This window comes from Rattus norvegicus, chromosome X (genome assembly GCF_036323735.1).
Source record: "Rattus norvegicus strain BN/NHsdMcwi chromosome X, GRCr8, whole genome shotgun sequence".
Classification (NCBI taxonomy): Eukaryota; Metazoa; Chordata; class Mammalia; order Rodentia; family Muridae; genus Rattus; species Rattus norvegicus.
Window position 1 is genome coordinate 38,829,982 of NC_086039.1, and position 15,982 is coordinate 38,845,963.

The following is a 15,982-nucleotide window of genomic DNA, read 5'->3' on the forward strand; positions in this document are numbered from 1 at the left end:
GGAAGAATCTGGCACACAGGAAGTGCCATATTAGCCACTAGTTCGGGACTTCACAAATCAACAGTATCTTCTTGCCGTGTTTCTTGTATTCTTAGACCTTGATGTCCTATGCCGTTATGAACCATGGCTAATTTTTAAGTCTTTTAATTATACTAACTTGAAAGTAATATATTCTATACTTACTACTGCCCGTACTCTGGCTAAGCCTGGGATGGCTTTAAATTAGATGCTGCCTCAGTTCTCAAGAAATGTCTAATCTGAGTAACTATGACCCAGATCTGTTTATATAAGACATACCTATAACAAAGGTGGGAGCTATCACTGGCTGTGAATGACAAATGTGCAAATGCTAGGGAATTAGCATTTGGAATGCAGATAAGAAACCACCTTATCAAAACCTAATTAGGATGAGAAAGAACAGACGAGGCTGTGCAGAGGAATTTCAATTCATTCTTTAGACTCGCCTCCTTCGGTGCAGTACAGCATAATTCCCCAAAGGGTTTGTAGAGTGACTTCTTCCAAAAGAGTTTTGAACACAAAGAAGGCAAAAGGAAATAAAACATGACAACAAACCTTCCCCAGGACACAACTGTGCAACCTCACCTCAGTCAAGGTGACCAAGGTCAATATTGAAAATGAAGTTATTTTGATATCATGAGCCCTTGGCATCTGATGTAACATGAAAGATCCTCCGTCATGAGAAAACCTTCAGACAAACAGTCAATTTATGAACAGTCTACACAACTCAAAATTGTCAAGGTCACCAAAACAAGAGGAATCTAAGGAGTCAGGATGGCTAAATACAATGCAGTATCCTGAATGACACCCTAGAATTAAAGAAAAGGGAGAATGGATATACTATAAGGGCACCTAAATCAAGTTAGGGCTTTAATTAATAATCACGTAGTGACATTGGCTCATGCATTGCAACAGATATAATATGAATAGAAGCTGTTAACAATAGTGAAAGCTCTAAATGGGGGGGTATGTAGAAATTTTGGTATTACTTTATACCACCTCTCTATAAACCTAAAATTATTCTACATGAAGAGCTAATTTAAAAACTAATTAGAAAAGCAACAAATTAAAAGATGAGCATTGTGGCATAAATCTGTAATTCCAGTACTTGAAAATGGAGGCAAGAAGCTGAGGAGTTCAAGGCTATCTACAGCTTTGTAGTGAGCTCAAGGTCATGCTGGGCTACATGAGACCCAGTCTCAAAGAATCTAAATAAATAAATACTAATTAGAACAGGTAGGTGTGCACAGCATCACACACCTATAGTCTCAGCATTTGGATGACGAACACAGTTCTTCATGCTGTGGTGACCCCCAACCCAAAATTTAATTTCATCGATACTTCATTACTATAATATTGCTAAGGTTTACAGGAGGATTATAGGAGTTCAGGGCTAGCCTAGATTCATAGTAAGTCTGAATCCAGCCTGGGCAACATGACAGCTTATTTCAAAACAACAACAAATTGGGAAGATGAATTTGTTGAAATGTATAGGTGTTATTTATACATATACACAATTACATATGTTCATACACAAATGCAAATGTATTTAAACCATACCCTCCTAACTTATTCCCCTCCACACATACCACTATGGCTAGTTCGTCTGTGAACAAAGACAATAGAATGCTGACTCTTGGCTGTTTGGTTCCCCAAACACAGAGAGCAATTTTCTTTGAAAGAAAATTTGGCTCATCTGTCAGTTGTGCTGCCAAGTAAGGCTATGGCAGCCTGGCTGAAAGTGTGTGCATGAGGTGGGCCCATCTGCCCCTTTCCAGGAGCTACTAGAAGCTCCTGGTGCCTGGCCAATTAGTCATCAACCACAGAGCCCTAGGCTGGCAACTCTCCCAGCTACTTCCTCTTCAATCTCTAGTCCACATTCTGAGGCACCTCCCTAGTTATCTCTCTAAAAGTACAAATCATGCTTCTGCATAGCTGAAGTCCTCCACCAACATGCCAGGCCACCCCGAGAAAGTGTAGCCTATAAGCAGACTGGCAAACTCCTGTGGAAACAGGCACCACTGTCTTCCAGTGACCAACCCTGAGCTCCAGCCTGCTCTACCTACTCGCCCCTTCAATGGAATCATGCTTTCTCCTGACCTCCCCCCCCCCACACACACACACACTGCCCATCCCGTGATTCAACACTCTGCTCAGTCACTGACTTTCCTTGACAATATCTTTGGATCCTCTTCTTACTTTTCAGCATCACAGGAAATTCCCTTCTGCCTGATTCTCACAGATACTATGGACGCAACTCTGCTAGTCCTTGTCCCTGCCTTTTATGGATCTTTTTATATACAAGTTTGTCAGATCAAGGGAAAATCTACACAGGCATGTAATCCCAGAACTTGGAAGGTAGAAACGGGCATCAAGAGTTCATGACCATCCCCATCTACACAGTGGGTTAAAAATGAGCCCAGGGTCCATGATAGCCTATTTCAAACAAAACATAAATAAAAGGCTTTGGGACAATCCATGGAATCACATAAGAAACCTAGAGACAACAACTGAGCCCAAGTCTGACTTCATAAGAAGTGTTCAATTCCAATCACCTACATCGTATCTACCTGAGTCCTAATCAATAATCATTCAGGCAAACAAACAAGCAAAAATACTTTCCTAATGCTGTGACTCTTTAACACAGTTTGTCATGCTGTGGTGACCCCCTCCCCAACCATAAATTTAATTTCATCGATACTTCATTACTATAATATTGCTACTGTTTATGAATCATAATGTAAATATCTGATATACAGGATATGATATGTGAGGAATAGGAGCCACAGGTTGAGAACCACTGACCTGCACATACCACCCAGCCAATCCCTTTTGATGTGGATTGTCACCCATTCATCCAGTTATAGAGAAAGCTCAGGGTGCCACTGACAATCTGGACAAGAAATTTGATGACACTTTGGTAAATGAGTAAGTGAGGCAATTAATGAATGAGTGGGCAGGGGGTTTTCAGCTAGACCATAAGCGCAGCAGAAGCACGGTGAGCAGCTCTCCTTTGTCATTTTAATCCTGTGATTGGATTAAGACACAGTCCTCACATACCTAGTCCCCAAACCTGTATTGAAGACCAACAATACATAGTAGTTTTAACAATTTTTTTCAAGGAACTGTAAATATAGTGGTGACTAACGCAGACAAGGTCCCAAATTGTGGCATTTACTTTCTAGTGGCTGACATTTAAGACTTGGTAATATGAAACAGTTGCCACAAACATAGCAAAATTTCAGTCTACTTCTTGGAGTCTCAAATCTCCCATAATCAAAAGTTTTTTTTAAAAATCAGACTGGAGAGTTGGCTCTGTTGGTAAAGTGTTTGCTGTGCAAACATGAGGAATTCTACTCACAGGCACAGCAGGATGAACCTATAGTTTTGGTGGTGGGGAGATACAGGCAGTTAGAGCTCTAGAACTCATTGGCCAGCCAGTCTAGTCAAACAGATAAGCTTCAGGTTTAGTGTGAGATGCTGTCCCAACAACTGAGGTGGAAGTCAGGCAAGGACGCACTTGCCTTTAATCCTAGCACATGGGAAGTAGAGGCAAGCAGATCTGTGAGTTAGGAGCTAGCCTGGTCTACAGAGTGAGTTCCAAACCAGAGCTACACAGTGAGACTCTGCTTTAAAATAAAATAGAATGACTGAGGAAGATTTATATACTACATGAAATCTCTCCCCCCCCCTCTCTCTCTCCTCCTCCCTCCCTCCCTCCTTCCCTCCCTCCCTCCCTCTCAGCAATGGTCCTAGAAAAGGAAAGGTATCAATTCCTTTCTAGTAAAAATAACCTTAACTATGATAAGTACTTTTCTAATCATTGTACATATTTAATCCTTACACCACCACCCCTAATTGACAGGTCATCTTGTTATTCTACTTTTAAAGATGAGGAACATAAAGCATTGAGTCACTAACTTGCCTTCTAAGAAATCCAAGTTGGGATTTAAACCTATCCTATCTGATCTGACTTTTTAATAACTATTGGTACTCCTAAAACCACAGCGTGTGTGTGTGTGTGTGTGTGTGTGTGTGTGTGTGTGTGTGTGTGTTAAGAAGGGACTTGACAGAGACTCCAGCTGATGCCAAACTCATTATGTAGCAGAAGGTGATCTTGAACTGCTTACCCTACAGCCTCCACCTCCAAGTACTTGGATTACAACCCTACAGGAACACACCTGGTTTATGCAGTGCTGAGGATCAAAGCCTAGGCTTTCTGCATGCAGGGCAAGCACTCTACCAACTGAAGTCAATCCCCAGTCTGTAGAAATACAATAGTAAGAGCTTCTGAGGCTGTAAATCTTGGTAATGATCTGACTCCAGTTAAATATTTCTTGGAAAATACATTAGGCTGAGTATTTCACAAAGTACACGTCAAGCATACATAATGTTCTTCCAGAGGACCAGAGTTTTATGCCTAGCTACTACATCAGGCACCTTACAACCACGTGTCACTCCAGCTCCAGAGGATCTGATGTGCTTTTCTGACTCCCAAGAGCAACTGCACTCACACGGCTTACATGTATGTACAAACACACGTGCACGCACACACACTTTAAAATAATAGTAATCTTTAAAAACCTGTAACATTGTTAACTATTCCCTACCAACCCTCCCTCTCCTTTTCCTAGACGAGGAAACAATGGGAATAAATAAACTGAAGTCTAAAAATCCATATGCTTCCTTTAACCAGTAAGCATCATAATACTATCTGCTCATTGAAAACCACAAAGTTTGCAATCACTCTAAAGTTGTCATATAATCTTATCTTTCCATCCGACTGAGGAATATTCAATAATCTGAGTCTTAGATGAGTTTTTAAAAATCTTACCCAGTTGTATTTTATTAGTCAAAGAATATATTAGCTTCTGGGGCTCACCAGAGCTTATTTCTCTTCAAAGGTTTGGAGATTATGATTGTTTGGATGAAAACAGGGCTTATAGACTCATATATTTGAATACTTAGTCCCCAGTTGGGACAACTATTTGGAAAGGATTAGGAGGCGTGGCATTATTGGAAGAGTATGTCACTGGGGATGGTTTCAAACACCCACACCAGTTCCAGTTAGCTTTCTCTGCCTCCTGCTTGAGGCTTAAAATGTAAACTCTCAGCTAATAGCAGCACCATGCCTGTCTGACTGCTGTCATGTTCCCCAAAATGATGGTTATGGATTTCCCCTCTAAACTTTAAGCCCTAAATAAACTCTCCTATAAGTTGATTTGGTTGTGGTATCTTGTCACAGCAATAGAAAAGTAACTAACAGGCATTTTCTTATTTTAAACATTTTAATCAAGAGAGAGAGGGAGGAAGGGAAGGAGGGATGGAAAGAGAGAGAATAGTATATAAACAAGTATCATAATGCATTGTATAGAGGTCAGGGGACAGGTTGCAGGAAGGTTTTCTCTTTTCACCTTGGGGGTCCTGGGGACCAAACTTAGGTCACAAATCTTGATGGCAGGTACTCTTACCTACTGAACAATCTTTTTGGCCCTACATCTCTTATTTACAATAGAGATCATTACTTTCTTTGTTTGCTCGAGATATAGTCTTGCTATGTGGCACTAAATTGTACTGGAAATTATATAGACCAGGCTGGCCTTGAATTTGCAGTGGTAACCTACCTCAGTGTCTAGTGTCCTGGGAATACAGGCAGGTCACACAATATCCAGCTAAGACTCACTAGATACTTATCTGGTTAAATTCTTCTATAAAGTTTAATGAATTTTTATTAGAATGGATAAAGAGACTATCAGAGATATGAATGAAAATATTAAAATTCTCTTAACTGCAATTTGGCTGATTGAAACAATTGATTTGCAATTTCCATTTGCATACAATTTAAATTTTAATCCTCTACCATAGACAAATGTTTCAATGTTGATACCATATAGGCATTAATTTGAGTGACTGTAATTCTATAAATAAAATGAAAGTTGATAGGAGTTAAAAAAAAAGACTGCGCAAATAAAAACTAGTAGAAAATTAAAAACAATGACAAAATCCTTTCAAGAAAGAGATGTCAGAAGTCACTAATAGAAATTAACCATGAAAGCATAGGAAAAAAAATTCTTGAAAGGTTTTTCTGTAAGAAACATTATATTCTACCAACCTCTGAAACCACAATACATCAAGATACCTTTTCCAACCAGTCTAAAAACATCGGCTCCCAGATGATTAGAGGAGCCAAGACTAGTTGTGACTTTAGAGTCCAAACATGGAATAAGTTGGTACAAAAAGGCAATCACTATTCTGAATAGAAAGCTGTACTAAGTTAGGTCCTGGGCCTCACCCAAATATCTGCAATTTACCGTCAAGTGTATCACACTGGCCACTCCCTTACCTAAGTGTTTGATGTAGTAATCATCTGAGTGACTCACCAACGAGTGCTCTAAACTACTGAGCGGTCTCTCCAGGTCCTTCAGACTTATTAACACTTCTATCCGAGCTTAATTTCAATGGAAACAGTTCCTCCAAAGTTTCCTTTCCTGTCCTCTCTATTAAATGGAATTTGGAAGGTACACAAAAAATAGAGCATATATCAAACTCCCGTGTATGTGTCACTTGCTTTCAATTATTATCAACTCATGAGCTTGATCGTATATGCCTGTATTCACAGCATTTGATAGGCAGAGGCTAGAGGACCAGAAGTTCAAGGTCATCTTTGGCTACAGAAAAGTTTGGATTCAGCCTTATATACCTGAGACCCTGTTTCACAAAACACACAGAAATATCAATTCATCACCAGTCTTGTCTTCTCTACATCATTTCATCTGTAAATATTTCACCTAACAGGTACTTTAAACAAATTGTTCACAGGTATATCTATTCCTTAGTATTATATAAGGTCCCTCCTTATGTCTTAATAAGAGAAGCAAGAATAACAATATGCACTGGTGTTTGTTTGGCTGGTGGGTTGGTTGTTTTGAGAAACTAGCTAAGTATATCAGGCTGGCCTTGAATTTTTCAATTATTCTGCCTCAGTCTCCCAAGGGACATGATTAAGGTGCATAGCACCAAGCCTGGCTTCACTATTTCTTTGTTTCAGGCTTGGTAAAGGGATCTTCCCCTGACATGTAGTCGAATCATGAACTTTAAGTGTCACACATTAAACAGATGTATAGGCGCTAAGGAGATGGCTCGGTTGGTAAAATGTCTGCCATGCAAGCAGGAGGACCTTAAAATTCAGACATGGTAGAAAAGCTCTGTAACCCCAGCGCTGGGAAGCAGAGACAAATACAAGGAGTTTACTGGATAATCAACCTGACCAACAAGTGAGCTTCAGCTTTGGTGAGGAAGCCCTGTGGAAAAATATAGTGTAAAGAGAACAAGAGAGACGCCCAGTGTTGACTTCTAGCCTTCAAGTGTACACACCCCCATATCCATACCAACACATGCAGAGAGAGACAGAGACAGAGAGACAGAGAGACAGAGAGACAGAGAGACTTGTCCACTGATCCAGAGAATTGGGTCTTAATACTTTACAAAGTTGAATGGAAATTATAAGTATGGTTCTTGAAGTTATCAAAGATAATTGTGTTCCTTTTTTCCAAATACGAATGATCAAGTCAGCCACGTCAGAAGATAAACTGCCCCACCCTAAGTGGAGGACAACATTTGGCTTCACATACCAAATTCTGTCATGCAGGATCCAATTTGTGCTTCTGCAAAATGAATGCAACAAGCCCAATTTTAAAAGGAAACTTTCTTCTTTAAACATAAATATTGAATAAAAACTATCTCAAAAGTGAAAGGAACCAGATTGTATACTAATAAAACACTATCACACTCATCAGCTCTCAAGTCAGATCATGTAATTACACAATGGCTCCGTGAATCTATGCGAGTATCCATTGCATCAACAACAGGGAGTAGAAATCATATTAAATCGTTTCAGATGTTAAAAATGTTGCCTGCAGCCAGTCAAACATACTGGGAAGTTTATGTTTGCTCCCACAGCTTCGTACTGCGTTAAGGAACTTCTAGCACATGGTTTCACTCTGCAAGGAATCAGAAATCAGAACACACACACATATACCCACATACATAACATGCATACCTTCAGAGTTCATAACTCTGGTAAAGTTATTATTTCATGTCACTACTACCAATGCACCAACTGCATTTCACAAAGAAACATTTAAGCACACAACTGGCTGGTTTTCAATTATGTGCCTGCTCTAACTGTTCCACCCGGCTCCCTTATTCTACATCTGTCTGCAATCTCCAAAGTACATGCTAATACATTTTGAAATATTACACCTTCCACAAATACTTATGCTTCATATACAAAGAGTGGAACAGGGAGTAGAAGAAACAAGGGGTCCCTATAGGGAGATACAGACAGGCAGATGCTAGACATAGTTAGGCAGAGGTGATGGTGTTTCCAGATCGATTAGTCAGACACAACCTCCAGGAGAAAAGGGGAAAGATAGCAATATCTTCATCTGAGATGGGAAAATTTGTGGGAGGAGAAGTTGTTGGGGTTTGGATAAAATGACATGAACTAGAATCTCTAGGTAGAAATGACAGGCATCCCATTTTTGGAAGAAATGTGCTCCAACATAAACTTGGGAGTAGCTGGCGTGAAGACACACATACCTATAGTCTTAGCACTGGTGGGGCTGGGGAAGTTGCTTGAGCTCAGGAGTTCAAAGGTCATTCAGTGAGACCTCACCTCAAGGCTGGGGAAATATCTCGGTAGTTAACACCAGCCACATAAGCAAGAGGATTGGAGTTCAGATCCCCAGGACCCTTGTAAAAATTACCTGGGTATGGTCACTCTTCTGAAATTACAGCTTCAAAGTCCAGAGTTAGGCTCTGTAAAGCATGCTGGCTATTAAGATTTGCTGTATCTCTAAGCTCTGAGTTTGATTAATAAGCCCTGACTCAATGAATATAGTGGAGAGAAAAGAGATTCCTGATATCACTATCAGGCCCCTTCACATGTACACATGTGAACATACATATAGGCATACTTACACACACAAGTAAAAACATACAGAAAGAACAATGATCATGTTTGAGACTGATATCATAACTCAATACATTATTGTCAGCTCAAACAAATATTATTAATCATAATAATAAATCACACATATACACATCATGCCCCCTTGATTGAGTCAATGCTTGTATTCTTTTCAAATACTTGAATAAAGTGGAGAAAGAACTCCATCCATCATTCCTTCTCAAGATGGGTACTCACTTTTTTGTGTGGCTACTTCACAGAATCTGAATATGGCCATGGGAAACAAAACTGTCAAGTTCAGACACTAACGACGTAGTTTTCGGATCATAGGCAACGTCACATATCAATAATTGAAAAAGAAAAAAAACTTGTTTAAGGACACTTCAACAAAGTTAGAGTTTACGTGAGGCATGCTCAAATTTCCTCCTATGTGCCTTTTCTCTAAGGGACTAAATGTCCGAAATGCCCCACACCATAAAAGCTGTTTCCAATGCTTGGTAGCACTGGGGAAGGTTGCTTGGGGCCGGGTGGATAGTGCAGGTTCTACAGCTGCAGATTCTGATGCAATCTTTAAATGTTGACCTCACTGAGTAATGAAAACCACAAGACAATGATAGACGTGAATTAGAAATGTTGCCAGTGTCCTATCCCAAACCTGCTGGCACCAGCATCAAAACAAAACTCTTAAACACTAAATCAAATTAACAAACATTTCTGAAACACAGCATGAATATAGCTTATTATAATTTGGAAAATTCCACAGTATTTATCAACTCCTAAGGAAGGCTATGATGCTCAGAAGTGTACCACAGTAGACGTCAGCAGTAGCCACAGAGCTATGGCTCTGGGTGTGTTGCCATAGCAACAGCATACTCAGCAGCAACATGCTATCTGCTTCTCACCAGCCCAGAACCAGAAGCAGAAGAAAACAGCTAGCTTCCTGATGGGAGCAACCCAGGGAGTCAGAACACAAACTGTCTCTATCATTTGCTCACATGCACACAGGAGACTTCCTCTCAACGGTCTGAAATTCTCTCTACCTAACTCTTAGGGAAAAAATCCACACAAATGCTTTTCTCCACTATATAAACGCAACACAACCAACACACATGAAAACAAAGCATTAGAGAGAGGTTTTGGAGGAGGGTATCTGAAGGCTTTCAGGGTCATATATTTAGCTGGAAGGGAGATGGAGAAGTGCTGAACCATTTGAAAAGTCATCCCAGAAAACTTTCTTTAAAGGGGATTTATATAGATGAAGTTCTATGTGTTAGACCTGATCCCCAGAGTAGCACCATCAGGAGGTTGTAGAATCTTTGAGACATGAGACCTGGTGGGAGATCCTTAGGTCATTGACCTTAAAAGAGATTATAAGATTCTAACTCTCTCCCACTCTCTGCTATCCAGGTCATGAGGTAAGCCATTTTGTCCTACCAAGTTTATTATGTTAAGCCATATTTTGCTATAGTCTTGGAAAGCTGACCCACACAAGAGAATGGTAAGAAATCAGCAGCAGGGAGAGCATTCCTACAGAGAAGGGGAACTTAAGTGTTGGGAGCGGTGGCAGAATGGCACGGATCAGAGGCACCAGAAACCTCTGAGGTCGAAGCTCCATTGCAATGAAATCAGAAAGAAATGTCAAGCGTACCTTTTCTACAGGCAGGAAGTCATTTTCCACTTCAATCGACCTTGGTCTTAGTTTAATTGGCTTGTCTTTGAAAATATCTCCAAACCCCACTCCTTTAACTTTCTTGGGCTGGATAGCTGCAGTTGCCACCGTCCCATTGGCGCCTTCAGACTTGGTACTGCTTGAGTCGCCTCCATCACTCTCGGAGCCTGTGGTTTCTCTTAAGCCTGTTAACAGTGGGAATGGGGAGAGAGAGCTCAGAAATCAGCCAGAGGCCACAATAAAGAACTTCACAGCTGGCCAGAAGCCATTTCTCACAGTGTGCCTGGGCTTCTGCACTGTTGAGTGTGCTGACTCAGGCTGTCTCTGAGTTCTGTTTGGTCTTCCTACCCCAGATTTTCATTTTAAGCAGTGAATCAAAATAGCTTTTCAGAAACTCTACTTTCTTTGCATATGTGACATTTCACATGCTTAAGCCAAAGCCTACTTCAATCCAAAATTTTTCCATGGCTTGTGTAATACCAACCCTCCCTACCCATAGCTGATCTTCCCACTCAGTCACTACCAATACTGTACCTCGAAACTCTCTGATTCATGTCGATTAGAAATTAGCAATGGAGGTATCATTTTCTAAAGGGGAACTGTAAAGCTACGAGTGATTTCAACAAATTAGCAATTAAATCACACAATATCATGACTGCCAATGACTTAAATCTCTTTGGATGGCTTCACAGGGAATAAATGCATGCAGGCATGTTCCTCTAAGGAAGCATTAAACCAAATTTGACATTAAGACAGCATTTGCTAGCAAGATGGCGGTGCTTGTTAATGATAGGGAGAAAAAACTGCCTTCCCAGAGGCCAGAATCCCAACTCCTGGGTTCTCCCTTCTTTCCAAAGCGGAATCTGTTTCCAAAGAAAACACTGAGAACATGACACCCTCCTTTGAACCTCTTGTGCTGTGTGTTGGAAGGTATAAATAAAAGAGTTATCAGCAAGACAGCATCAACATTTACCTCCCCAGATGCTTTGTCCCTAGGCTCTGCCCACACTCATGGTTTTAAAACAGAGACCCTATTTGAGTCTAGTTAGTTTCCTTTGGTGTTAGGACATTAATTATAACAGCAAAGGGCAGGTTCAAATGATATTTTTGGAATAATAAGTTTTGTCATTAAACTGCATCTTGAAGGTTCTAGAAATGTAGGGTAGTTAGCTTTTTAAGTATTCAGTCTGTATTTCCTGATCATACAATGTCTTTAAGGTGAAAGAATGCCACCGAATTTCTTCTGCTAGTGGCCAATTGTACATTGGCTTCCTGTGACCACCTAGTCCATACGAACAATACCCCAAATAATTGTTCAAGCACAGTACCAGAAAATGTTGAAGCTATTTAAGCGAAGAAGTGCCAGAGTGGGAAGAAACCTAAATGCAAACTGGTAAAATCTAGAAAGATTGTTATAGATTGCTAACAACTTTCAGATTCAAACCTTAGAACAATGGTTTCCTTTGTTGCTGCCATTTTCTATAGAGCAGGATTTCTAAGCCAAAAGGGTGGGGAAGGAATAAGGTTGCTGGTACACATTTTAATTAACTAAAGCATGGCATTTGTGAGCAGAAACACAGGACAGAAGAAGGAGGGGGCCAGCTGCACATTATAGGACTGGATTGGAGTGTGCAAACATGGTGAACCCCCTGGATTAGCTATCCATTTGTGTGTTTATCTCCTCATTGTTTCTGGGAATACTCATGCTGGAGATATAATTTTGGAGTCTAAATATTGTGTCATTTCCCCTTTAACATGTTCTTATTTTGCTGTATTGATTCTTTCTATGTGATAAATGGCTTGCATATTCTTTTCGTGTTTGGAAAGAACCATTGAGAGTGAAATAAAGAAATAGTAGGAAGAAACCATATCACCCACCTCCCATCACCACCACCACCACCACCACCACCACCACCACCACCACCACCACCACCACCACCCCACCGTTACCACCAGAAGGCAACAGGATGAAAGGATTAGAGTGTGTCTGTTTTGGTTCTTCAGAAAGAAGTCAGGGGGGCTCTTCTGTGGTTCACCATTAGCTACAGCCATAATCTGGTCTCCCTGCCATTCTAATTTCACCAAGTTTCCACTTGTAGAGATTCGCTGCCTTCAGGCTCGTTGTAATAAGAATGCATTAGTCCTTGTAAGAAATAATCTATTACACAGAGAATGGACGCACAGTCACTCAGCCACACAAGCATGACCTGGGAAGGAAACACACGGCAGATTTTTTTTCCCCCAGAAATTCTGGCATCCTGACTCCTTCATTTTTAAGAATATAAATTACAAAGCTAAATATTTGCATTGATGGAATAACTCAAAAATCTAGTTCTTTCCCTTTGGAAGGGAAAAAAGTGATTTAATTTTCATGTGTGTTGGGTAGACTTTTAGCTACTTGTGCCTAATATGTATATCTTCCTATAAAATATCCCCATGTCATCATTCAGAATGTTAGGTGGCATGCTCAGGCACTTCAACCTACCAAGTGGAATGGAGGCTGGGGCCAGTTTAATGAAGGGCACATCACTGGTCTCTGATGAGATAGTGCAAAAACGCATAAGGGTTTGGAAATGACTTTTGCATTTCGGCATTATGCACTGATGTAACTTCCAGACCCATGGACAGGGCAGGGCATGGAGGTGAACAAGGTCAGATCTCCCCACTGAGTACAAGAAACACACTGCATGCTAAGTCGTATGCAGGAAAACTGTGCATGTGTTCAGAGTAGAAAAGAAAGAAAAATATCTCCACTTCAAACATTTGAGGCCAATTCTAGTGCTCGTGTCTAAACCTCTTTTATCACATGCATGTGATAATTCATGGATATGTGTGTATATGTACCACAGTGGATGTTCTTCCCTCCAGATGAAGGCAGAATGAAGCCTTCCTAAACTTTGCTTCAGTCCTGTGGCTGTCCACTGTGGTGCGATTCACCCTAGCTTCAGCATTCATCAGTTCTTGACGGTTTCTAATGTAGTGCATATACATGTGTAGCGCTCCTGATGTAGCAAGAACGGCTCTAAGAGCACCATGAAACTAATTCATACATGTTGTTTCTTCAACTCTTGGCAGCCTAATTTTTACAACACAAAAGGCTACAATGGGCCCTGCCAAAAGAAGTCTGCCGTGTGGTGATTAGCTGGATGAGCAAAGCAAAACACTGTATCTGGCATGGACTTCCATGCCAAAATCTTCTTTCTTTGAGCCACGCAAATGACAAATGACCCACTTGGAAAAAGCAGTAACCAGGAGACGTTGATAACTCCACCAGAAGCCATCTCCCACTGCCATGACAAAGGCTACTGCTTCCTTCTCTGCATACATGGTTCATGCACACATGTCATGCATGAGAGAGGCAGAAAGCGAACAAGAAAGCGCCAGGAGTTGGTGGTGAGAGTGCTCTTGTAGCACACACCAAGGAAATGACACTTATTGTTGGCAAATAAGCCCATGTCCTTGGTTCAGAAATTCACACAGACACTTGGCATAAGCACGGGCAGCTCAGGGAAAGCGCAGCTGCATCAAAACCCACAGGTGTCCAGATCTTAGCTTTATGATTGCCTCCTGCAGTTAAGGTCACTCACTGTAATAGCGTCTGTGGCCCTCCGTCTTTCCCGGTGCAGCTCGGTACAGAATTGTCCCTTCAAAGGTAGTCTTTCCTGACAGTGAATGAGAGAAGAGAAGGGGAGAGAAAAACAAGAGAGGGGACAGAGGGGAGCAAATGATGGCAAAAGAAGGAAGAGGAAGAGTCTTTAACTGAACTTGCCTTCAATGACGCCGTTGCAAGAGCTTCATCCATGCAATTAATTAAAGACCATTAGGTAGAGTTTAAGAATATTACAGAATGAGCCCAAAGTCCCCATGTGACCATAATGGCAAGAAATACCCAGATTTGTTGCTTGCTTCTCAAATGACTGATGTGATTTTTATGCCCAGTTAAAAATCTGGAAGCCATTTTACATTTTAACTTAAGCGTAGGAAAACCTCAATTAATAAGAAAGAACCCAATTCATAGGATTATTCTATTAACTCAAGCACAGTCTTCTCTTCGGAGAGTGTGGCCTACACATAAAATAGATCTGGCCCTTCTGCCTCTGTCATTTATTCCTAGAGCCACACAAAGTAAATGCTGATGTTCAAGCCCCAGCATTCTAAACATGGCAAGGAATCCTAAGAACATTTACTGGGCTTGGGTGTGGCTCAGTAGTACATTACTTGCTAAGTATTCACAAGGCCCTAGGTTTGATCCCAGCACCACAACATGAATAAATAGATTTGTCAAGGCACGATAATAATGAACTACAGGGAATATTTCAGTAATGAGATTTGAAACCAATACTAACATGAGGGGATACTTTGGGTTAGCACCAAGGAGATACATACATATATATATATATATATATATATATATATATATATATATATATATATATATATAATCAACTTGTTCTTGAAACATCTTAATTGAGGTTTTGCTGTGTCACTAATGAGTCTGTTCTTAAGCATTGAGGACAGGGGACTCATCCAGCTTCAAATATCATATTTTGATACAATATTATACATAGGACTGAACATGTAGCTAAAGCCCAAAGAACACAAATGGACATATTGCTCCAGTTCAAGTATACACATACCCGCCCACCTTCCCAAAACATATCCATGCGCGCGCATGTGCGCACGCGTGCGCACACACACACACACACACACACACACACACACACCACAGACAATATCACAAGATGGTAAAAATGATTTGAAAACTCATCTCAATTAGTAAATGTATTATTAAAAGAAATAAGTTCTGTTATAGCTCATGAGTTAAATATTCAAACAAGGGCCCTAGTAAATTGAAAGGTACAATTGAACTAGGTTTAGAAACAGGGAAGGTACCTGAAGGAGGAAAGAGCAACTCCTCTAACTCCTTAGAAACTCTCCACTGTCACAAAGGAAGCCCAACAGGGTCACTGTCTAGGCCTTGTCAATTCCAATTCATGACACCAAATAAGAATGATGAGATCATTGTAAATGGATGAGGTATTGTCATTCCCTTGTGTAACAGGAATGGTAATACGCCCTGATTTGGAAATCGGTCATTGTGGGCTTAGGTGCTACAGTCATTAGAACAACAATAAGAAAAAGTGTCAGGCATTCAAGTCACTACTTCTGTGTAGGCTCAAGTGTATGTATAAGCAACCTCAGCCACTCAGGAAGCTGAGGCAGGAGGGTCCTAGAAACCAGCTTGGACAACATATTGAGTCCCAGGTCTTGGGATACAATGAAATACCACATTTCAAGAAAAAAACTTGCTGTCTATACAAGAA

The 15,982-nt window shown here is 40.6% G+C and overlaps 1 protein-coding gene across 11 annotated transcripts in view; it reads right to left on the reverse strand.

Annotated features, from left to right (window-relative positions):
* Window positions 1-15,982, reverse strand: part of Sh3kbp1 (SH3 domain-containing kinase-binding protein 1) — a 345,129-nt gene that overhangs the window by 143,452 nt on the left and 185,695 nt on the right. For 6 of the 11 annotated variants that reach the window (XM_039100101.2, XM_039100104.2, NM_053360.3 and 3 more), the window contains one exon: window positions 10,638-10,843. In XM_039100101.2, the coding sequence (XP_038956029.1) occupies window positions 10,638-10,843 (206 nt within the window). Of the gene's footprint in view, window positions 1-10,637; window positions 10,844-14,245; window positions 14,321-15,982 lie in introns of all 11 variants that reach the window. The other 5 variants (XM_039100102.2, XM_039100103.2, XM_006256931.3 and 2 more) reach the window with 1 other exon arrangement.